At 38.3% G+C, this 25459-nt stretch overlaps 1 protein-coding gene across 3 annotated transcripts in view; it reads left to right on the forward strand.

The window, feature by feature from the left end:
- The window catches only part of atrnl1b (attractin-like 1b), a 154147-nt gene that overhangs the window by 120474 nt on the left and 8214 nt on the right, over positions 1-25459 (forward strand). For 2 of the 3 annotated variants that reach the window (XR_013818669.1, XM_079846036.1), the window contains 2 exons: positions 8740-8847; positions 21789-21903. Coding sequence is in view for 2 of the 3 variants with exons in the window: in XM_079846036.1 (XP_079702162.1) it covers positions 8740-8847; positions 21789-21903 (223 nt within the window). In the remaining variant the exon portion in view is untranslated. Of the gene's footprint in view, positions 1-8739; positions 8848-13866; positions 13894-21788; positions 21904-25459 lie in introns of those variants that run through there. The other variant, XM_079846037.1, reaches the window with a different exon arrangement.

Below are 25459 nucleotides of genomic sequence, written 5' to 3' on the forward strand. Positions count from 1 at the left end.
GCAGGGTTTAACATGAAGCCTATGGTAAAATCAATGAACAATCAATCTCAATTACACTTCAGTGAGGTTTTCACTGTACTACCCTGGGGCAAGGTTTTAAGAGCATTTCAAAGAATAATAAAACAAATTTGACCTTAACTCTAATCTAAACCCCTACAAGTTTGTGTGCGTGCCTTCCCGTGTGCGTGCCTTACTGTGTTCAGCCTGGTTTATAGGATCAAGCAAAACATTGCAATTATAGGTCTCGATTAAAATTAAAAAACAGAACTAAAAATGTGTCACTGTTGAAAAGGGCAGCTGCATCCTCGAGTGTGCGGGACATGGATGCATCTATGTATACCTCAGTGATGGACCGGCTTTGTCTTGCATAATTGTTATGGAGATGCCACTGATCTAGTAAAGGCAGTGGGCCTGATGAGTAATAGCAGGTGATGGATAAATTGCAGATGGTGCTTTTTGGCTGTCAACAAAGCCAGCCTGTTTTCTGAGAGAAGATCTATTAGCACAAATGAGAGCATGCCACAGCTCTCTCCCTTTCTGCCATGCTCTCTCACGCCATCTCACTTTTGCTCTCTCCCTTTCATGCTTTGTGCTCAATTCCTCTCCTCACGTTTGTTTTCTCACTCTCTCACCCATACATGCGCAAACACGCAAGTCGAAGGGGATAAAAGAAAGCAAATAGCTTCAAATCAATATTTAAATGAAGATATTATTAATGGATTCATAAATGTGTAGATGTTTCACCATCATAAGGGGGCCATTCTGGTGCAAATCTCATCCGTGTTTGATGAGAGCGCAGCTTTACAATAATTTCAACAAGCTCGGCAGGCAGAATTAAAGGGGTGGTTGCATGCGATTTAAAATTTTTAAACTTTAGTTAGTGTGTAATGTTGCTGCTTGAGCATAGACAGTATCTGCAAAGTTACAGAGCTGATATTTCAAGGCAAACGGAGATAATGTCTTTTAAAGTTATGGCAGTTTACTGCCCACTAAAACGGCCGGTTTGGACTACAACAAGCTTCTTCCCGGGTTGGTGACATCATAAACCCTTGCTATTAACATAAACACTGCCCCCGCGAACACGCAACAAAGTGGGCGAGGCCACGTCGCAGTCATTACGAAAGAGAGAGAGAGCTGTTGCAGAACTACAAACTACATTTGGCCATCTAACCAATCTAAGACCATTGCGTTTTTCGGAGGGATGGGCTTCATAGAAGCAGGAAGCAAACAAGCCGTTCAAAGGACAGTGGAGACAGCGGTGTGGAATAAAGGTAAAATATAAAAAAAATACGCCGTTTTGAAAAAAAAGAAGTATTAAGACATGTTATACTGCACCCCATTAACACAACCAAGCCTAGAAAAAAACCACGGAACCACCCCTTTAACTCTTTCCACTCCTGCCCTTTTTATCCTGCTCTTTTGTGACCGAAATCAGTCACTAAGTTAACTTATTTACCATCCCCTATATAGTCCCTGTCCCAAATGGCACACTTAAGGGCTTTTCAAACTTCAAATAGTTGACCCTAGGTCAACCCTGGGTAAACGGAATCCTGGGTTATCTTGCTTCAAATTTCACACATCTAACGTTTAATGTTCTTATTTGGGGTGTAAGTGTCAGTAGCTATGTTTCCATCCAAAGTTGCGAATGTAATTTATGCGCAAAAATGCAATATCGCATAACTTTTGCGAATAAAGCACCGTTTCCATCCATTGAGTCGAAGAGAACATAATTGTCACTTCCTGATAAACTACCGCAAAAAAATAACTAAGAAACATAGAAGCCACCATATATAAACATTTTCGTATATAATAAATTATTTGCATCTCAAAGAAACTTGTGAATCTCAATAAACTTGTTGTCATGCTTTCAGAGGCAGATGCTGCTGTTTGGGAACGCAGTCATATAAGACAGGAGTGAAATATACCGAGCATCTTTGACAACAGACTTCTGAATGACCAAAACAGCATTCCAGATCTTTTGCAAACAAGATTTTTTTCCGCTGGCTACTACAGCTATGCTGTTACATCGCGAAAGTCACATGATTTTTTTTATGCGCATCAAGGAATTTATTTGATAATGCATTTCCATCGTAGTTTATGTGCATGTTTTCGTATAGGATAGAAAATGTATCCTACTCAAACGAGCGCATACGTTTTTTTATGTGCATTTTTAGAATTTATGCGCATATTGGCGTTTCCATAAAAACATGCGCATAAAAATAGGTGGATGGAAACATAGCTAGTGGTTGGATGAACACAGCACGCGGTTTGTTTATATAAAAGCTCTAGCATTGCGCATACTCGCATTGCCGACTGTACTATCGAGTTTACACTGAATTGACACTGAATGGACATGGACATATAAAGGTAAGAATGAAACGGTCTCTTCTTCACTCAAAACGCAGTTCTCGCCAGAATTTGACATTTGACGTCCTCTCAAACGCTGAATTTACTGAGAATGCGCATTGTTTCCGTGACCAAAGCACACAAAAATGATGCGATTGGTTACCTGTTGCTAGCTTTAAAGGGTCATGAAACCCCAAAACACATTTTTTGAGTGGAAATTGGTTATTTTTACGTTTTTCTGAGAAATTTCGTTCTTCCGAGTTGAAAAGCAAAGTCAAAGCAACGTCACGGAATGTGAGTGCCTTCGGAGTGTGTGACTGGCTGTGGGCAGGATTCCACGTCAGCCGGTCCTCTGCATTTATTCATGAGTATGAACTCTTTTAACCCAATCACTGCACTGTATTACACATGAGATCGCAATACAGCGGAGGATTCTAACGGAGAGCGGTTTCTGCACGGGACGGAACGCCACAATGAGTTTAACAACGCTCACCACGTGGATCATACAGATCAGATACAGACCGGAGTGAGCGCATCCAGTGAGAAAACTTTCATTTTTATGTACATATTTCTTATACTCTAGTGCTCTAAACAGCATCGTGTATGCACACATATTTAATCACGTCGTCCTCAAATGAAATATATGTGCAAATAAGGACACTGATACAGCCGTACGTCTAATCATGAATGTGATGACACGATGGATTATTCTGATACAAAGACAATAATGTAGAACGAAAATTCAAAGAATGGGCAAAAAAGTGTTTAACTGATGTGTGTTGTTTGTTTAGAGACTGTAGTGCTCTTAAATGTACTGAAAATATTATTAGACCTTTTAAGTGTTCTACCGCGTTTCTCCAAGGTTGTGGCAGTTTGTAGTCATAAAGGATTATATTTTTTAAATGCATCAAGGTGTTTTTTTCTCTCCGTGGTCATATTTTAATATTCATGTGTCTGTATGATAAGTGTGTCGCAGGTCTGTGTTTTATTGGTTGTTGTCTCCCCTCTACACTCCCACTCTTCCACAGCTTTACACGCCCATTTCTAGAGACTTTTTGCAACTCTGAGGTGTAAACGACCAGGCTAAAACAGGGGGGTTTACAGACACTTTAAGTCCTCAAGACAATAGGGTGTCCTGTGTCATTTTAGGTTTCAGAAGGGTGCTTGCGAGCGTCCCCTTTGCGGCCAATGTGCGCCCTCAATGTGAATTTTTACAGAGACTTCTACCCCAAAAGACATAGCGGCATTATGTCACCAAAGTGTGATCTCGGAGAAAGATTGTAATGGCCTAGGGTTCTGTTTGGGACAGGGCCATAGTGAATGGCACATAGTGCACTATGCAGTTAAGGGGTGTATGAAAGTGAATGATTGAATACAGTGCACTCACACAAATACAGGTTACTGTCACATATACTGTACCTATTGTATTAATTTGAAATGAAGCTTACTTTTTTATTTTGTAATAAACTTGCTTCCATAGTCTGATAATGCAATAAATCGTTTTGCTTGTAATGCATGTTCATAATGATTCACAATAAGAGGCGAATCAACACGAACAAGCATTTTATTTATTTATTATTATCATTATCATTATTTTTGCTTTGTATACAGTTAGAAATTGTTACCTCATTAAATTACTCCAGGGAAGATGCATTCTCCATTTGCTTTGCACTTGGCCCCGCTATATTTATTGTTTTTTAATGACCTATGAATGAGTTGTCATAAAAGTGAAAGCACCAGTGCAATATAGAGATTGAAAAAAAAAAATAGAGGATGCAAATGGTGTTTTTTTCCCTCTGCATTTGATTATAAAGCTCAGACGTGTGTACTTTGGATGTACAGTAAAAATCAGAGTGCATTTTGGGCATTAAGAGTGAACTACAAATGAAATGAAATTGTTTACTCCAAACTTGCACACACACCCAGTGGCTTTACCGTTACTGACTGATTTTGACAACCCGAAAACGTTTATTTCACTTAACCTTTAAAGCTGGCATACCTCTCTAGTATCTCTCCGTTCATCACACGCACATTTAGTTATGCGGGTTGGTGTCACTCACATTTTGCAAAGATGATCAGATCGTATTGTCAAGAGAAACCCTGACGTGAGGAGTGTGCTCAGCTTTGATAATTTCATTATAAACGTGGTCGCGGTGGGATCAGCCATAACAGTCCTCAAGTGGTGATTAATAGAAAAGATAATGAGTGATTAATTACCGTGGTGCCATCAGGGCCCATTTATGCGGAAGTCATTGAAGAGACCTCTTTGTGTCAGTGCCGAAGAGACACCCCCACAGAGACCGTACTGTCAGCTTGATATGTGCACCGTCAAGGACGTCGCCACCTTCCTGCATTTGTTGTTTGTCATGGAAACAGGAAGAAGTTTGTTCTGTGATTTCTGAGGTTGAAGTGACTTTCAGATGCAAAGAAGCCTTAATGTGTTTGGTGACATGGCGGTGTTGGCCCAGTAGTCATCTGTTTAAAGCACTTTAGAGAACTTGTTCATCTAAATGCCTTTCTAAGAGACTGTTGATTTTTCATTATGCATATAATTAATTTTTGTTAGATATGTCAGATGGCTTATTTTAATTGCAAAATTGTTCAGAAGCACTGTCCTTCATGTTAATTTTTGTGGTTTTGAGGATCTGTTGCAGTGGTTGAAGATGTATGATCTTGAAAGCAATTCAGTGAAGCTTTGAACTTTAATGATACGTGTTGCCATTGTTTGAAGATTAGTTGTATTAGCACGTGGAAGGTATGCGGAAGACTGAGTAGTACATAATGTCTGCATAGGTATTTAATGTGCACTTCAGTTTGAGTGCAGAGCTTCTTAGTTTCTCTCCTTTTAACCATCAGTCACTTCTGAGTACTATAATCAAGGCACTTAAAGGCAAGTACCAGTTTTTTTTACTTTACGTGTTCTTTTTGCTGTGCATTATATTTAAAGTAAAGTACTGCTGTTTACCACTACATTTTTATCTCCAATATGTTGTTTTTTTACCTTTTTATATAAGATAACATTTACAGTTCCTGCTGATTTGAATTATTATAATTTTTTTGCTTTGTGGTTCCAGCTATTAGGAAATGATTTAATTTTGAATAACTTATATGTTATTATATCCTATGTCTAGTGAGTATTTATCTAGTTATGCGCTAACATATTTCATCTGATATTTCATTACTCTTTATTTAAATTTGAACCACCTCTTAAAGGTGAACTGTGTAAATTTTAGCGACACCTAGCGGTGAGGTTGTCAATTGCAAACGGCCACCGTTCACCCCTCCCTTTCGAAGCACATAGAGAAGCTACGACACAGGACAAAGATGTCGTCGTCGGAGACAGCAGAGAGTAGCTAGCGCTCTGTAGAGCAGTTTGTCCGTTTACGGCTACTGTAGAATCATGGCGGGGCAAAATGGTGACTCGCGGTGTATGTAGATGGAAATGGCTCATTCTACATAACGGTTATTTTTGTCAGGTCTTTATACACTACTGAAAACTGTTATGTATATTATATTGCATTTCTGTCAATAGATCATCATAAATACTACACACTGCACCTGTAAGACAAATCAGTTGTGTTGTTTGTTGTTGCATTTGCAACAAAAGCATTGCTGGAAACGCTCTATACTTAGGTTACACTACCGTTCAAAAGTTTGGGGTCTGTACATTTTTTTTTATGCTTTGAATTTATTTTGCTCACCAAGGCTGCATTTATTTGATGGAAAAATACAGTAAAAACAGTAATATTGTAATTTATTCTCTCAATTTTCAGCAGCCATTATTACTCCAGTCTTCAGTGTCAGATATCCTTCAGAAATCTTTCTAATATGCTGATTTGGTGCTCATTATTAATGTTGGATTACATTATAAACGGTTGCATTTTTGTGGAAAACATTACAAAAAAAATTCAGGATTCATTGAATAGAATGTTCAAAAGAACAGCATTTATTTTAAATAGAAATCACTTTTGACCGATTTAAATTTGAAATTGCTATTTCACACATTCTGACTTATTTACACTGTTTAAGAGTTCGATTTTCATGGATTTTCCAAAATACACTCCTTTAGGGTTCTTATAAGTTTCGGAAAGTTTTTTCAGGTATGGCCCTGTATGACGTAATAAAGGGCGGAATTCCTGTATGGGCACTTCTCCCGGAAGAGCATGAGCACACATCAACCAGAGCGAGAGCAGGAGCACGCCCCTCGCATCAACATGTTTCGTTTGGGTTACGGAAGTCGTTGGCAGCGCTGCACAGGTCCTGCTTCAAAAAGATTTGTCATTTTGTTTTTAGACCACAAAATCAACAATGTTATAGCAAAGCCAAGTTCGACGCTGGATTTGCAGATCGTTTGAAACTGAAAGATGGAGCGTTCCCAGCGATAAAAGATCCCGGGCATGAGTCATTAAGTAAAACTGCATCAAATGTCTGTGTTCGGCGTGTAAGTGCATATAATGGAAACAACACAAACGTTTAGTGAATCAAAAGTTATCCAGGGATAATTTGATGATGTATTGGTTGTGTCCGTGACTCTTTAGCTCCACTCACGGCATGCCTCCAGGAGCTCAGCTGTTTTCGGAAACTAGCGGTACAGCTGTATCTGTCTTTTATAAATATGATAAAACGAAAGACTCTTCGGAGATATAATAGAGGATGCAATACTACTCTATAAGCACTCAAGATTAACATGAGATTGGCAGAAACACTGTGTTATGTCCCCAGTGATAAAATGTGAAGAAACTGCAAATAAATTTTACATTTAGTGGTGATTCCGTTTTAAAATGTCACAAAATATGTGTCTTATTATTAATAGTTTTCATCTGCAGAACCCGACGTGATTGCCTTTTGTGCAGAGGATGACTGAAGTAAAGTTTCTTCTGTTTGATTTGTTTATATAAAATCCACGTACATGCATATATGTGTGTGTGTTTGTGGATATATGTGGCATGTTTGTCAGGACGTGGACATGGTGCAGAATTGCTGTGAAACCAGACGAGTGACAGTACCTCAGCAGTTGTCTTCCGTCTCTTATGTGGAACAATTAGAGTTTAAAGCAGCATGCTTTCTTTTGTCACAAATCCAATAGCAATCATCCTCGTCCTTGGTACCCAAATCAGCCCACATTCAGATATTGATCGACCGCTGGTGAGGACCACTCCTTTTTTTTTGTTTGTTTGTTTGTGCGTGTGTGTTTTCACTATTGATTATCCAGAGATGATAGAGGCATCACCTGCGACAACTCCGTCTCTCTGAGAGAAGCTGATTTGGAGTGTTCACTTAAGTACAATGTCTTTCAAAGTTTGTCTCCAGGGCAAAAACTTTCTCTCTAATCGTTTTCTACATACCTGCTGAAGTGTTGAAATCAGATATTTGAAATGCAGTGAGATATTTAAGCAGGGATTTGAGGTCTTATTAGGATGCCTATTGAATATTTCTCTGATAAAATATGTTAATTGTTCTCTGTGGAATTCTCTAATATGGAGGCAACTGGCATGGTACTGTGTGATTGAACACTATATTTCAGTATATTGATCTTATGTAGCCGTGTCACCTGCAAATTGCTCACTCTCTTTCACTCAGTGACATCTACACATTCTGATTACAGATGAGATGTTGGTATTGATAAATATATTGATGTCACCTTCAGAAGAACTTCTGACCTGGGCCGTGTCATCTCCTCCTGAATGCACAAGCAAGGAAAATTGTGCACCATGTGCACATGATAGATAAACTATATCCATCATAGAGGCAAAATAAGCAGTGTGCCATCGGTTATGGATGGGATTTTGTATGAAGTTTGTGAATCCTGCTTTTAGGGCAGCCAGCCAGTCAGTCGAATGGAGAAATTACAGGGAATGCATCATTAATTAAACTACACCACTGGAATACTGATGCTCACGCAATCAATGGCGAAATAATTGCTTGTCATGCATGTTGTGGCAAGAGAAATTTCCTTCCAATCTTTGCAGACATTTGATTAGCCAGGTCCTCCAAACTTCTTATATGGAACAAATGAATTATTCAACCACCTGTTTCTGCCTGTGCTGGAAAACGGCCAGAGTGCTGTCAATGGCCTCTGTCTCTCTCTCTTTCTATCTTTCTCTGCTTTATTCTGTTTTGCACCTTCTCCTCTTCTCTTTTCATAATCTTTTCCCTTCCTCTTATCTCAAACACATCAGAATCTCTGCATACTGCCTCACGTGTGCGTGTGTGTGTCTAGAGGTGCTTTTAGTTTTTCTTGTTCTCAGTCACTGAACCTTCTCATGTCACTTATGCTATCAGTCACCACTCTTAATCCCAAATGACAAATACTTAGATTTGGTTTATGTACAGATATTTACTAATGTATCATACTTTTCTTCTCTCTTTCATCTTTTACTCTTCCGGCTACAGCAACTGATGAGGGAAAGGCAGCAGATGGCCAGTCGCCCTTTTGCATCAGTCGCAGTGACACTGGATGTGGGCGGCACTCAAGTAGAACTGCTTCAGGGTGGAATTGAGGTTAGTTTGACCTTTTGAACTTTGTATTCGTAAAACAACCAATTAGGTTTTTATCTACACACAATTGCAATGTAGAGCTAGATGTACAGCAACAAAAACTCTCAATATATGAATAATGACATGCAATTAAGGTACATCATTGATATTACAATGAGTTTAATGCATTTTTTATTTAGCCATTTAGTTCTGTAAAAAAAAAAAAAGCATTCTTTTTGCAGTCCCTTGAAAAAAAACCTACATTAGTATTTGTAAGGTAGATTCGTTTGTGAATAATTTTGTGTAGAACAGTGTGACAACATGCTTGTATTATTTTTTACTAGATTTAAAAAATGTTTACTTTTATTTTCATTTAAGGCATTTTAGAGCAAAATGTTAATTACACACACACACATACAGTATATGTGACCTGTGCTGGCAAAATGAGTCGCAATGAGCACATTTTCAAAAATAAGTTATTGTTATTTTCACAAACCTTCAAAATGATTTATAATTGGTTGGAATCAGAAGAAAATATGAATGATATTTATTTATTAGGGGTGTAACAGTACACGTATTCATACCGAACCATTTTGGAACAGGGCTTTCGGTACATCCACGTGTATACCGAACGGTTCGGAATGCAATCTTTAACAGTTAACAGGCTTTTTTTAAGCGCACAACATACTTCAATCCGAATTCCCACACGAACATATTAAGTATTCAGTCCATTTTATCACGAAATTCAAACGATAAATGCCCTTTTGACGATCTTTAATGTGACGTGACTGATCACTGTATAGGTGTGTCAGTTCAAGCGGCAGGGTGACGCACTTGTGAATGCGATCATCTCTTCCTAAAGAATAGACATGAATTAATATCTTAAGGTATGTTGAGGATACATTACAACTTACTGAAACGTATCATATGTCATGTGATCTCTCAATCAGTGTTTCAACCGCGGAAAGACATCAATAAAACAGCTTGTAAACAATGTCACGTAGCATTACTTTTACCTCAGAAGTCATTCAGTGTCCACATCTGTTAGTTCACTAGAGAAATCAACTCTTTCACTAAATATATGCACTATAGTAGCCTATATATTCATTGTATTCTACTGAACTTGTTTGTAATGTCTTGATTATATAATGTATGGTTAAATAAATTTGTCATGAAAATGACACGCTGTGTATAAAATGATTATATTTCAACAACAAAAACTATTTTATAATTAGATTTAGAAGTTAATGCACAAACTGCCTTATGTGAAGTTTACATGTTTGCACATACAATGTGTTATTTGAATGTTGATTATTGTATCTAAAAAGAAATAGCAACTGAATTTAGGCTAATAGTTTGGGCTCTGTCCTTTAATATTATAGTAATGTGCAAGTAAGGGCTCCCTATATAATTTACAGCATTATCTTTAAGAAACTTTTAGTTATGATTGAATTCATTTAAGGACAGACACAATTTTTAATAAACCACTGTTTAATAAAAATGAATAAAAAGAAATTTTCTAAAACTGCTGTACCGAACCCGTATCGAACCGTGACTTCAAAACCGAGGTACGTACCGAACCGTCAGTTTTTGTGTACTTTTACACCCCTAATATTTATACATCATATGGAAACTGAATAAATAGGCTTTCCATTGATGTATGGTTTGTTAGGATAGGACAACATTTGGCCGAGATACAACTATTTACAAATCTGGAATCTGAGGTTGCAAAAAAATCAAAATATTGAGAAAATTGCCTTTAAAGTTGTCCAAATGAAGTCCTTACCAATGCATATTGCTACTAATAATAATGTTTTTATATATTTACGGTAGAAAATTAGCAAAATATCTTCATGGAACATGATCTTTACTTAATATCCTAATGATTTATGGCATAAAAGTAAAATGGATAACTTTGTCTCATACAATGTATAGATGGCTATTGCCACAAATATACCCGTGCGACTTATGACTGGCTTTGTGGTCCAGGGTCACATACCTATAGGAAAAATACCACAATTGTTTGATTAACATTAATGAAACAGGCAGCCTATATAATAAGACCTACTTTAATTAAGACATAACAGATAATGTTTGCGTGAATACTCGCCAAGACAGATATTTATAAATAATGTAATTCTTTGTATATCTTTTATATTTATATATATATATATATATATATAGTTTAAAAATCACATTTAGAGTAGTTCACTTTAAAATGAAAATTACCCCATGATCTACTCTCCCTCAAGCCATCCTAGGTGTATATGACTTTCTTCTTTCTGATGAACACAGAGTTATATTAATAAATATCCTGATGCTTCCCAGCTTTATTATGGCAGTCCATTGAGTTTGAAGCTCAAAAAAGCACATCCATCCATAATAAACGTACTCCACACGGCTCTGGGGGGTTAATAAAGGCCATCTGAAGCGAATCGGTGGGGTTTTGTAAGAAAAATATCCATATTTAAAACTTTATAAAGAAAAAATATCTAGTTTCCGGCAGACCGCCTTCGGTATTCAACTTGTGCAGAAAGTGTAATGCCTCTCGCAATTCAAAACGCTTACGCTACGTTCTAGTGATACGTTGCGGCAGTTATGCTTTTTCCGTAAGTTGAATACGGAAGGCTTGCTAGAACAAGGGCTTAATGAAGTAATTTTTTTCAAAATCTTCACAATTCTACCCAAATTTAAATTTTTTACTTGTTTTGCCAGTAACTCGACATTAGCCCGCGTGCATTCTGACTCATTTTGCTTGCATTATAATGCAAAATAATATAAAAATGTATTTATAAATAATCCAGACATGTTTTCACCACTGAGTGTTTGTGTGTGTATATATAATGTACCTAACCTTTAAAATCAACTTAACGAGGTTTACAGTCTAAATAATGAGCAGAGCCAGGCATAAACTGTTTGCAGTTTGACAGCTCTAATTTAAGTGCATCGGGATTCATGGTTGTTACACAACAGACACACACACAGACCTGTGAGAGCAGATGTACCTGCCGCACAACAGAGACGTTGAAAACGCACGTCCAGCAGCACTTGATGTGCCTCTCCAGAATCCATTAGTGTAGAGTGGAGTGGTGCTCAGTGAGCATTATGGGCTGTGGGAGGACACGCCACAAATGAAGAGAGCACAAAACAACATACTCGTCAATCCTCCAGCTGAACGCTGTTCAACATAGATCTTTTTAAACAAACTTCAGCTTCACTCTTATCAGCGTATGGCTCTCTTTTACGGGGACATCAGCCTTGTGAAAAGAGCCACTTAAGCTCAGTGAAATTGCGTTCACAAGCCAGCTGTTGAGAGTAGTTTTTGTGAACATAAGTTGTTTTGATAGACAACATTTTGGCTTCAGATGGTACAGTACCCGCATATGCAGTATTTCGTTTTTCTTATAGCGTATTGCATGGTAAGAGAGTCTGTTAGCTCAAAGCTCTTAATTTTACTGAAAGTCATTCCTTTTCTAAAATACTGTTGTTTCTCATCACTTTTTAAGTTCTGTCTCTTTTGTAGTAGAAGGAGAGATACCTTTTGATACTGGATTCCTGTTGTTCTCTTCTCAGCCTTTCGAAGGCCTAATTTTGACCAGCGCAAATTTCCCAAGCAGTTGCCACTAACACATAGGCCCATCTCTGGAGACCCGTTAAGATCCGGTCTGCCACCTTTCAGAGCTGCTTGCTTCATCTTGTTCACTCAAAGCTTTGATTGCAATAGCATTTCACGTTTGTATTCAAAATTAGCCAGGGAATATTTTAATGAAACGCATCAAACCCTCTCTGCTTTTTTTGCCCACAGTGACTTTCTTAGCTTTTCTTCTAGACGCCTCGCTACTTAACAAATGTTTCTGTTTGTTATTTCTAGCTTATGGGGACATCTTGGAATGAAATCCTTAAATGTATATTTTGGTTTAGTCTTGTAGCATATGTGTCCCCTCATGTTGTTCTTCCTCAGCTTTTAATCATGTGCTCGGTGATCAACATTGACACTTCTTGGAGTCTATTGAGGCAGATCCAGATGTTGCCCCCACTTTGCTAGAATCTGGCAGCAGCTGAAGGTGAAAGGAGGGAAATGAGAGCAATTCTGTTCCATAAAGGTTAATGAGACAGCATCTGGTGCTGTTGAATTGTTTAGCATAACCTACTAATAAAAAAAGAGGACAATCCAGACGGTTCAGCACAGTAATATGTGCCTGTATTTAAGCTTCTGTCTGTAGTTATCACAGATTAGCTCACCCAAGACTAATGTTAATAGTAGGTTTAACCAAGGCCTGTTTGAGCCATTAACTGTGCAGTAGCTGTGAAGTTTTCTTTTGCAGTATTATTTATAGTAAATGATAGGAAATTATGTGTGGAAAAAGAGGGAATGGGATTAGAAAATGGGTTTGCACCCACATCTCCAGTTTGAGTGCCACAGCTCAGTACTGTATGTCTGAAGCACATGTGCATACCATAAGCCACAGTTCAGACATCTAAAAGCCTTGTACAGATAGTTCACACAGGAATTCTCTCATCATTAACTCCCTCAAACTTTTTGTTTCATACCTGTATAAACATAAGCCCTGTTTCCACCAAAATGACCCGGAACAATTTGTCCCAGGAACTCTTTTTGCTGTCTGTGTTTCCATTGCGGTCTAAAGTACCGTTAAGATTAGTCCGGTGACATAGGGTTGCACGCGACTTTCCAGAGCCCACTGGATTTCGTCTTTTGCAAATACACTTCATAAAGCCTGAACCTCATTGTTTGTCCATCGGTCATATTTTTAAACTTCATTGTTGATTCAATAGCAGACAACTCTTACTGAATGCACCGCAACTGACTTTTAAGTTGAAATAAAATGCTGGGTGTGCTCAACCAATCAGCATGTTCAGCGCCAAAGTCCCACCCCTGAAAGTTCTTGAACTTTGAAAAAGTACTACCTCGCGAGCAGGGCCGTTTTGAGGGGATAGAATGTGGTCATAAATAATAGCAGATATTCACCAGTTGGTCACATTATGAGATACAAGGTGGAAAAACTGTGAATTAAATCTGTGCAGGATAAATCAAGGAAACAGAAAGTGACGGACATGTTGGCGAGACCTGAAGACATGGCCCATAAAGTGTCTCTCATCGGCCGGTTTGTCTAATTAGAAAGTGTCTCAGTGGCGCTGAGCTGTTTTCATCAGGTTAGTCAATGCAAGCGAGTGGGATGGAGTTGTCCCTCAATTAGTTGTAAATCAGCAGGGCTGTACAAGAGACATCTGTTTGGTGGCTAGTTCCTGTCTTTTTTATAGCCTTTCTTGTTTTCTCCTGTGACAACTTTCATGAGCATTACATTTTCTTGAGTTTCATGTTCAAAGGTAAGCATCTTTGCAAAGTTTTTGAGTTTACTTTTAAGGTTTGTGGTTTATTCTTGAGAGCGAAGTGGACAATCTTGGGCATTTAAAAACAGAATGATTTTCGATTTTTTCGAAAGAAAATGCGATGCTTGCCTTTGCAAAACACACCATCACTATTTATGAGTCGGTCTGATGATTTTGAGGGGGACATTTTTACCCGGAACTTCATTTAGACGGTCGAAACACACAGAGTACCACCCCAAAGTCCCTAGTTCCTGGGAAAGTTCCTGTGGTGGAAACGCAGCTATAGTTTATGTTTAGACTATATTGACTTTCATTTATGAGGAACCATTTTAAGGTTTCATTTTTTGCAATATTATTTTTAGCAAAATTGAAGAAATAATGGGTAGACAAAAAAACAACATGAAATTTACTGTAGAAAAAAAAGACGCTGCTATAACTTTACCATTAAAAACATGGGAGCAACATGCTAGGGTTTACAGATTGAAATTGTTGAAATTTACCGTTAAAAGAAAAGAAATTGTATTTTATTAACTGGTATAATGTTAATATACCAACCTACTGAAGTACTAAAATCTGTTGTGTACCTTTACCATACACAGACAACCAACAAACAAAGGTGGTAATGAGAACGCCACATGTAGAATCAAAGCTCATCACAAGGTGAGGTAAATGCTAACATATAGAAGGTGTACACAGCGTCATGCACACAAACACCATGGTAACACGCAACACTAAAATAATGCAATAAACATTAGAGATGTACTGATTGCAATTTTCTTTGCCGATTCCGATTTTCTTTCTAATAACTATAATTAAGAGCATATACAAACAAAAATCTACTTTTCTTCAATGCAAAATTTTAGTTTCGTGAAAAAAGCCACAAGTAAAAACTCAGTAATACAATAAGAACAAATAAAAAAAATGGCAAACAACAGCACATATAAATGCAATAGAATATAAATGTATGAAATAAACACGGTTAAGTTTACGTTTTTCAGGTGGGTCTAACAGTAGGTTTGTATTTGGGTAAGAAATACAGAAATTAAGGAAATCAAATGTATATATAACACTGGATAGATTTCATTGTAAAAAAATAAATACAGATGAATGCTTAAAATTAAAGTTATAAAACTTCAGTCAAGAGCAGAGAGTGATTTTCTTTGTCTTTTGTTCTTTGATTAACATGACTGACAGAAGCAGGAATATTAGGCTGCTGTCACTTTAAGAGTTTATGCACAGATCCAATATACTGTTACACCACATTAGTTATAAGTTATCTTTCGCAACTATCGGACTGTTTATCATTGTACTTTCAAAAAAATGGGCATTTTTACATAATTTTGTGTGTATTTGACCATTTAAGTGCAGTAAGCCCCTCATTTTAGTACTTGCGACTCACAAGCTGTTTGAGAGGTGGCTTATGAGCTCCACTTATATAGATCAGTGGTGCACATGCTTTCAGTGTGAACGTGAAACCTGCGGGAATGACTAAAATGATGCGGAGCAAATGAGAGCGAGTAAGAGGAGGTGGGTATGTGGAGAGAAGAGAGCGAGAACGAGCAGCTGACGTTATTGCCTGTGCCGTTGGCAACTAAACGGACCAGCTCGGAAACGGAAAGACATGACTGACCAGCCAGTCACCGGTCTCTTATAAACATTAATTTAGCAATATAAGATATAACAACATATACTGAAGAAAAAAATAAACCGTTATTTTAATGAAAAAACATAATTTGTGAAGGATCACAAAGGAAATTCTGGGAAAGTAAATTTGTTTCCTTTTTTTACTGTAAATTATAAGAAGACTTGTTCTTTTTCACTTCCCAAAACTACATTTAACAGTATTTCAGAGTAAATTTACATGAAATGTCCTGTTAGATTTATTACAGTCCCACCTAGCTAAACTCAGGTCAGATTTTAAAAATCAGATTTTACAGTGCAAGCTGGGAATGGTATTGCATGTTTGTTGTCCCACATGATTTTTGCTACGTAATGACAGGATATGCTGCTTTCTGTAATCTCTACAGGTTCAGTTTGCGTCTGCCACAGGTCGTGTTAAGACTATTCTGTTTGTGCGTTAGGCTGGGCTGGGCTGGTCTGTGTTGGACTCAACCGGACTGGAGAAAAAAATAGTTGTGCTTCGAGGTCAGTAGAAGTGCTTTATGAAGCCAATGTGAGGCCAGCCCATTTAAAATGGTGCAGATGACACAGATGCTGCTCGCCACCATGGCCAGCGCACAACATATGGGCCCGTTAACAGTAGCAGAGTATGATGGATGGAGGCTGTCACCAGGCAACAAAGAGAGGGCCATTCAAATTATACTGTGTACGTAGCTGTTCTTGTGTTTTGAGAGTGCTCAATAGTGAGCTCTTATCTACAGACCAGCGCTCATGCTCCCTGTCACTGCGAATGCTCCGATTAGCCATGCAAATGAGATGCTTCGCCTTCTGTTAAAAGCTGGAGAAACATATACGTAGATGAAGAGGATTGTCTAGTTGCTTTATGACTGGGTTTGCATTTCCATTTCCATTATTTGCTGCTTAATATTCACAGCAGCATTAGCAGCTTATCAGCTTCATCTTCAGCAGCAGCGATATTATGATACATATTTTTAAATGTGTAAAGCGAAGAACACAACAGAGGAAATTAGAGATAGGTGGAATAAAGACACCAAAATAATGAAACGAGGGATAGAACGTGGTCATAAATAATAGCAGATATTCACCAGTTGGTCACATTATGAGATACAAGGTGGAAAAACTGTGAATTAAATCTGTGCAGGATAAATCAAGGAAACAGAAAGTGACGGACATGTTGGCGAGACCTGAAGACATGGCCCATAAAGTGTCTCTCATCGGCCGGTTTGTCTAATTAGAAAGTGTCTCAGTGGCGCTGAGCTGTTTTCATCAGGTTAGTCAATGCAAGCGAGTGGGATGGAGTTGTCCCTCAATTAGTTGTAAATCAGCAGGGCTGTACAAGAGACATCTGTTTGGTGGCTAGTTCCTGTCTTTTTTATAGCCTTTCTTGTTTTCTCCTGTGACAACTTTCATGAGCATTACATTTTCTTGAGTTTCATCTTTGCAAAGTTTTTGAGTTTACTTTTAAGGTTTGTGGTTTATTCTTGAGAGCGAAGTGGACAATCTTGGGCATTTAAAAACAGAATGATTTTCGATTTTTTTCGAAAGAAAATGCGATGCTTGCCTTTGCAAAACACACCATCACTATTTATGAGTCGGTCTGATGACTTTCCCAGTGTATATATAAGCTACCGTATAAAAGTTTGCAGCCGATAGGATTTACACAAGCTTCTTATCACCAATGCATTTATTTGATCAAAAAAAAAACAGTAGAAACAGTATTCTATTTGAATGCATTTTCAAATCTTCAGTGTCACATGATCCTTCAGAAATCATTCTAATATGCTGATTTGGTGCTCAATAATTTTTTTTATTATCAATGTTGAAAACAGTTGTGCTGCTCAATATGTTTGTGAAAACTGTGAATACATTATTTTCAGGATTCTTTGATGAATAGAACGTTCAGAATTTAATGTATTTAAAATGGAAATGTATCAACATTAAACAAATGTCTTTACTGTCACTTCTGATCAATTTAATATGTCCTTGTTGAATAAAAGTATTAATTTCTTAATGACCTGGACTTTTTGAACTATATATATTTTAGGGCTGTCGTGCATCAAAAATAAAAACTAATACATAATATATATGTGTACTGTATATAGTTATGTTGAATACACACACATGTATATATTTAAGAAATATTTGCATGTATATACTGTATATATAATTTTTTCTTAAATGTATATATGCGTGTGTGTGTGTGTGTTTATATATACACAGCCCCATAGCATTCATGTGTGTAGTGCAAACTGTGTGTTATGAATTTATGAAAACCTCTTAAATCACCTTCTCCAGTGCATCTTTGCAGCATGTGTGCTATAATGTAATCCGTTGTAATCTCGTTTTTCCAAAAAACAAAAAAAAACCTTCGCTTAGCTTGCTAGTAGGGCTCTAAACTGTATTGTTATTCATTAACTGTTATGGCAATCCCCTCTAAATGGCCTGCAATTGGATTACTCTAATCTGTATGGTGCAAGGCTAATGTGAACGAGACGAATATCACTGAATTCAAAACCATAAAGAATGAGAGTAAGCGCATGAAAATGAATTTGTCTGATCGCTTGGAGTTGTTAGGAGGACTGAAGATCTTGTTAGGTGGTTTATGCGGTTTATACATTGGATGCACGGTCCCCACAAACTCATAACAGATTAATGAGGAACTTTTAGAGTCATTTTTGTCATAGTTTATTTTAGGATGGATGTTTTATAGGAGTTCTATCGATTGAAATCTCTATGATGTATAAAGGAATAGTTTTTTTTTTTTTTTACTCGTTTTATTTTTAAACAATATTTTATACACAAAGGACTGTAAAATAAATGTATATTTTATTTAAAACTAAAAGTTTAAAAGACATACGCAATGCTTCTGTCGCTTATTTCTGCTGCTTCTTCGCCTGTGTTCCGGAGAACCAGAGATTCAGTACTCTTTCCGAAGATGCATAATAGCGCCCCCCTACCGTATAACTGTGAAAACATGGGATGCATCTCAATCACCTCACTAGATTTCTAGGTCGTGAACCAGTATATTGTGTAAATGAATTCAGGCACTGCTAAGGACAGTAAGGACCCTGGCTCACTACACATTGGGACACTGATAACTCTATTTCCAGTGATAACACAACGTCCTCACTGTACAACATCACTGCTGGTATTTATGAACAACAGCAGAACTGATATCTTTATTATATTACTTTTTAATGTTATTTAAAGTACATTATGATACATACTTTGCTTGCTACATATGCATACAATATTTCAGCTGTAAATTAGTTAATTGCGATTAATCGCATCCAAAATAAAAGTTCCTGTTTACATAATATATATGTGTGTATTATGTATAAATATTATATATTACACACGCACATGTATATATATATATATATACATACATACATACATACATACATACATACATACATACATGCATGCATGCATGCATGCATCTGTGAATATATTATAAATGTTAGCTAGATGTTCATTACCTGTCTAGCGATGTATGTTTAGCTGACATATAAATAATGATTTTTGTTTCACACTTCAGAGTGTCCGTTAAGGGAACATGGTCCCTGGTTTTCATGCTGCATTGTGGGACTTTTTAGGGGGCAAACTTTTCAGTGCACTGAAAGGATTTTGCGATTGAGACAGCCCTTAAAATGCTCTACTCCCTGATCAGTGCCCTGACTTCTGAACTAGGGAGCTGATTGAGAAACACGCATGGATTGGCGTGGAAAAATCTGTCAATGGCGGGGAAATGGTTAAAAGACCCCCACATGTGCACACACGAAGAAACAAAAAGCTTTGACAATTATTCTTTTCTCTGTCATTTAAGTTAGAAAGTACTTTCATGTGTAAGGAAGAGGTCACCCCTTTGAGCAAGAGTCTATTGTAATGTATGTTTGGGTGTGATATTGAAATGGATCTTTATATTATGCCTAACTACCAAGCTCAGACAAAAGCAGTGGCCAGAAATGGATACTTAAGTGTAGGGTTGAAAATGGAGATGTGTAATTAAGTGTGATATTTAGCATGAATCACTTGATTGCTGTGTTTTGCCAGAAATAATGAGGTTTGCTGTGTCATTCAAAAGCAAGAGGATTTTTATGTATGATGGGCAGATTGCAGTCTTGAGGCCGTTGTCAGACCATTAACAGTTACTGTTTGTGCTGTCTATTACATGATAAATAGGGTGATCTGTGGTGGATTAGGGACTAGTCCCCGATAGTCTGGCTAGCAGAGCGAATACTTGTATTGACATCCATTCTTTATGGTTTCTCTTTACACCCTTGTCCTTAAGATACAAGTAGGTCTTTAGCAAGGGAATGAAATGTCTTTACAGATTGAATTTGATAAAGAAATTCCATGCAGTGTAAGGGAGAGAGAGAAAATCAAGAGGAAAAACAGTGATATTCTGCACACGGAGGAATGAGGGAGCTAGAAGGGAAGCTAGACACCCCTTGCCACCCCCTGTCACTCAGAAACAATGGCTTTGAACTTTTTAAGTGCAGCACAAGTGGCCTCTTTTCCTCTCAAAGAGACAGATATTGCTCTGATAACAGCCTCTGTCCGCCAGGCTTGATGGACATCACTGTCAGCGCAGGCTTAATTTGACCTTTCACAAGCCCCTCCACGTCTGTGGCATCATGAGTTCTCTCACAAAATGAGAGAGTGATGGGCTTGGGCATTCTTTCACTTTAGAACTAAACACATTTTCTGATTTTATTAGCCAATAAATAAATTGTGCACTTCATTCTTATGTTTAAAAAAAATGTCAAAAAATCTGAATATATAGTGAATGAAAACAATTTTTAAAAAATTTTTAATTTACACTGGAAAATGTATATAGGCAGAGCTTGATTGTGTGATATGACACAATAAAACACAAAAACATTTACTGGTCTGCAGATCAGTCCAAAGCCACAGAGAGCTCATTTAAATGTTTGCTGTGTTCTCCAATAATTGTCATAATTATACTGAGGTGGGAAAGGGCCAGGTTTGTATTAAACATTCCTGCTTTAGAGAAAGGTACCTTAGGGTAACTTTGTTGGTTTGATGTCTGGCATTTAATTCAGATTATAGGCGCGATGAGGACCGTTCTTGGCAGAAAATATTAGTTGGCGTCTGTTCCCTTTTTGTGCCTTTTCTTTTTTTTCTTTTTTTTCTAAAATGCATTTTGGCAACTGGGGTAAGATATTAAAGCTTCATTTTGTGGAGAGCCATTGGCTGCCAAAGTCTGTGATCTTGCAGCACGCTCTTGGAAGAGCTCTTGAAGAGGCACTCTCTTTAAATGGTGAATAAAGCCACTCTATAGCTGAGTCAGTGTGTGTGGAGGGCCAGAGATGAGAGTGTATTAATGAGCTAAGGGAATCTTAAAAGACAATACCCCGTACACAAAACGCCACATGCATGCTTTATTCAATGACAGGGACATTTATGACTCCAGTTGTCATTAAAACGCATAAAACAATCGACAAGTCCTTTTAGAAAAGTATTCATATGTACTGTATGTGAGTCGACCAATCCTCTGCATTTTAGCTGAATAATGTGTAATGTGAGATAAAAGATGACATTTTAAGATCACTACAAATGCCTGTGGCTTCCTTCCTCCTCATTCCACTATGCTGCATCAGAGACCCGCTGATGCATACTTCTATCCAGGGCAGCGTTTATAGGGACAGAGAGCGGGTGCTACAACACAACCTGAGTTGGTAGTCGACAACCTCAAATGTCATATTTTTTCTGCGTGTGCGTACATGATTTGAACTTTGAAAGTGGCTTGCTTGGAGTCTTTGAGTTTCAGGGAGGCGATTTGTTACGGAGATTATCACGATGTGAATTTTCCTTTTCTGTCGACATGCGAGAGACATCGTACAATGTCATATCACGCAGAGGACTGTGACATTTGTGACTGATGGTGATGTGTTCAGGAGGAGGCTTGTTATAGATGACACATTTCCTCTCCTCTGATCTCTCCACAGGGACCGCCCAAGCCAGTGGCCGTGGAACCCTGTTCAGGGGGTAAAGCGGCAGTGCTCACGGTGCTCTTGTGTCTCCCACGAGGGGCATCTGGTGTTCCTCCGCCTGGTCAATCAGGTCAGTATTTTCAAAACGTTTCTTAAAATGTCTCCCCATTTTACATTTAGCCTTCCTGAAAGTCACACTGTGTAGAGCATGGTGCTAGCAACACCAACGTAATGGATTCGATTTTTAGAGATTGCAATAATTGATCAACTGTATCACTTGAATTTAATTTTAGCCATTTTGGATAAAATCATTTGCCGGTAACACTTTAGTATGAGGAACACATTAACTATTAACTACGGTTTACCATTTTTGCCTCAATAAACCTAATTTACTGCTTATTAATAGTTAGAAAGGTAGTTTTTGTAGCGTTTAAGTTTAGGTATTGAGAAAGATTAAGGGATGTAGAATAAGGTCATGCAGAATAAGGCATTAAAGGGTAAGTTCGCACAAAAATTTAAATTCTTTCATTAATTACTCACTTTGGAACACAAATTAAGATATTTTTTATTAAATCTAAGAGGTTTCTGAACCAGCCATGGGCAGCACCTTCATTGCAACGTTCAAGGCCTAGACAGGTAGTAAAGACATTGTTAAAATAGTCCATGTGACTACAGTGATTCAACCTTAATGTTATGAAGCGACGAGAATACTTTTTTGTGCGCAAACCCCCCCAAAAAATAACGACTTTATTCAACAATCTCTTCTCTTCAACATCATTCTCCTACCCTACTCTTGTAGTAAAAACAGTGCAGCGCTTCCAGGTTCTACGTCAGAGTGCCACCTCATCATTGGCCAGCTCCTGCGTCAGCGTCACACACATGCGTCGTGATGCTCACAGCGTCAGCCAATGGTGAGTCAACGTTCTGACGTAGAGCCGGGAAGCACTGCACTGTGTTTACTACGTTAACAGCGTAGGAGACTGACACAGACGAGAAGAAATTGTTGAATAAAGTTGTTATTTTGGAGGGGGGTTTGCATACAAGAAGTATTCTCTTCACTTCATAACATTAAGGTTGAACCACTGGAGTCACATGGACTATTTTAAAGATGTCTTTACTACCTTTCTGGGCCTTGCACAATTACACTGCCCGGCCAAAAAAAAAAAATCACTGTTTGGATTTATATTGGCAAATGCTTAAGACTCTATGATTGGATCATTATTGCTGTGATTATGTTTCTAGCATGTTATATGTTTGGCAACAGTTATTCCAACCCTAATTGATGGAGTGTCTGGCTTTTTTTAAACAACCATGTAGGAAGGCACATCATGGCCATATTCCAGGATGATAATGTCAAGATGCATCAGGCTCAAATTGTGAAAGAATGGTTGGGAGTGAGCATGAAGAATCACATGAATTGGCACCTCTGAGTCCAGACCTTAAATTCATTGAAAGGCTTTGGGATGTGCTGGAGGGGACTTTGTTGGACTCTTGCATTGTCAATACAAGATCTTGACCAAAAATATATGACCCTTTTGATGTACATAACATCACAACATTTATTTCCTTCAAAAGGTGCATCAATTTGTGGTCAAGATCTTGTATTGACAATGCCAACATGCTAGAAACATCATAATAACTGTAGAAATGATCCAATCATAGACTTTTAAAAAACTTTTTTTTTGCCGGGCAGTGTAAATATTCAATATCGATATCGATATACAGTGAGGAAAATAAGTATTTGAACACCCTGCTATTTTGCAAGTTCTCCCACTTAGAAATCATGGAGGGGTCTGAAATTGTCATCGTAGGTGCATGTCCACTGTGAGAGACATAATCTAAAAAAATAAATCCAGAAATCACAATGTATGATTTTTTAACTATTTATTTGTATGATACAGCTGCAAATAAGTATTTGAACACCTGAGAAAATCAATGCTAATATTTGGTACAGTAGCCTTTATTTGCAATTACAGAGGTCAAACGTTTCCTGTAGTTTTTTACCAGGTTTGCACACACTGCAGGAGGGAATTTGGCCCACTCCTCCACACAGATCTTCTCTGGATCAGTCAGGTTTCTGGTCTGTCGCTGAGAAACACAGAGTTTGAGCTCCCTCCAAAGATTCTCTATTGGGTTTAGGTCTGGAGACTGGCTAGGCCATGCCAGAACCTTGATATGCTTCTTACAGAGCCACTCCTTGGTTATCCTGGCTGTGTGCTTCGGGTCATTGTCATGTTGGAAGACCCAGCCTCGACCCATCTTCAATGCTCTAACTGAGGGAAGCAGGTTGTTCCCCAAAATCTCGCAATACATGGCCCCGGTCATCCTCTCCTTAATACAGTGCAGTCGCCCTGTCCCATGTGCAGAAAAACACCCCCAAAGCATGATGCTACCACCCCCATGCTTCACAGTAGGGATGGTGTTCTTGGGATGGTACTCATCATTCTTCTTCCTCCAAACACGTTTAGTGGAATTATGACCAAAAAGTTCTATTTTGGTCTCATCTGACCACATGACTTTCTCCCATGACTCCTCTGGATCACCCAAATGGTCATTGGCAAACTTAAGACGGGCCTGGACAAGTGCTGGTTTAAGCAGGGGAACCTTCCGTGCCATGCTTTCAAACCATGACGTCTTTGTGTATTACCAACAGTAACCTTGGAAACGGTGGTCCCAGCTCTTTTCAGGTCATTGACCAGCTCCTCCCGTGTAGTTCTGGGCTGATTTCTCACCTTTCTTAGGATCATTGAGACCCCACGAGGTGAGATCTTGCATGGAGCCCCAGTCCGAGGGAGATTGACAGTCATGTTTAGCTTCTTCCATTTTCTAATGATTGCTCCAACAGTGGACCTTTTTTCACCAAGCTGTTTGGCAATTTCCCCGTAGCCCTTTCCAGCCCTGTGGAGGTGTACAATTTTGTCTCTAGTGTCTTTGGACAGCTCTTTGGTCTTGGCCATGTTAGTAGTTGGATTCTTACTGATTATATGGGGTGGACAGGTGTCTTTATACAGCTAACGACCTCAAACAGGTGCATCTAATTTAGGATAATAAAGGGAGTGGAGGTGGACATTTTAAAGGCAGACTAAGGCCCTGTCCACACGAACACGGGTATTTTCAAAACCGCAGCTTTTTCTACGCGGTTTGGCTGTTCGTCCACACGCAAACGCAGTATCCGGTTACTGAAACCAGACTTTTTTGAAAACTCCGGCCAGGGTGAAGTGTCGTGTGGATGGTGAAACCGGAGATTTAGGCTTGTTAAGTCAAAATGTGCACCGTTCTCTCCTTTGTTTGACGTCAGTTTGTGCGCCGTTATCGCTTTTGTTTAACGTTACATGAGTCGAGTCTATGCAATGGCGGACGTAGCTTTTAATAACTCTGCTAATAGCGCTTATCACATGTAGCGTATACAGATACATGCGCAGTTATCTCACTGTATTGCAGAACAGAGGCGCCAGAATGCAATAATTCAACATAGTAATTAAGGCAAGTGTGTGAAGCTTCAGTCCACTTGAGCCTGCCCATGTGTACAGTTACCTGTCACTGAGTCCAAAGTAAACTTGTAGAAGGGTTTCACTTAGCCCATAGCATCCCTCCGTGGATGGGACCCATGTGGACATCAGGCAGCCAATCATAGCGCGGTTTTGCGTTTTCATGTGGACGGAGATTTTTTTAAAACCGTGCTTGTG

The sequence above is a fragment of the Gobio gobio genome (genome assembly GCF_949357685.1).
Source record: "Gobio gobio genome assembly, chromosome: 20".
NCBI lineage: Eukaryota > Metazoa > Chordata > Actinopteri > Cypriniformes > Gobionidae > Gobio > Gobio gobio.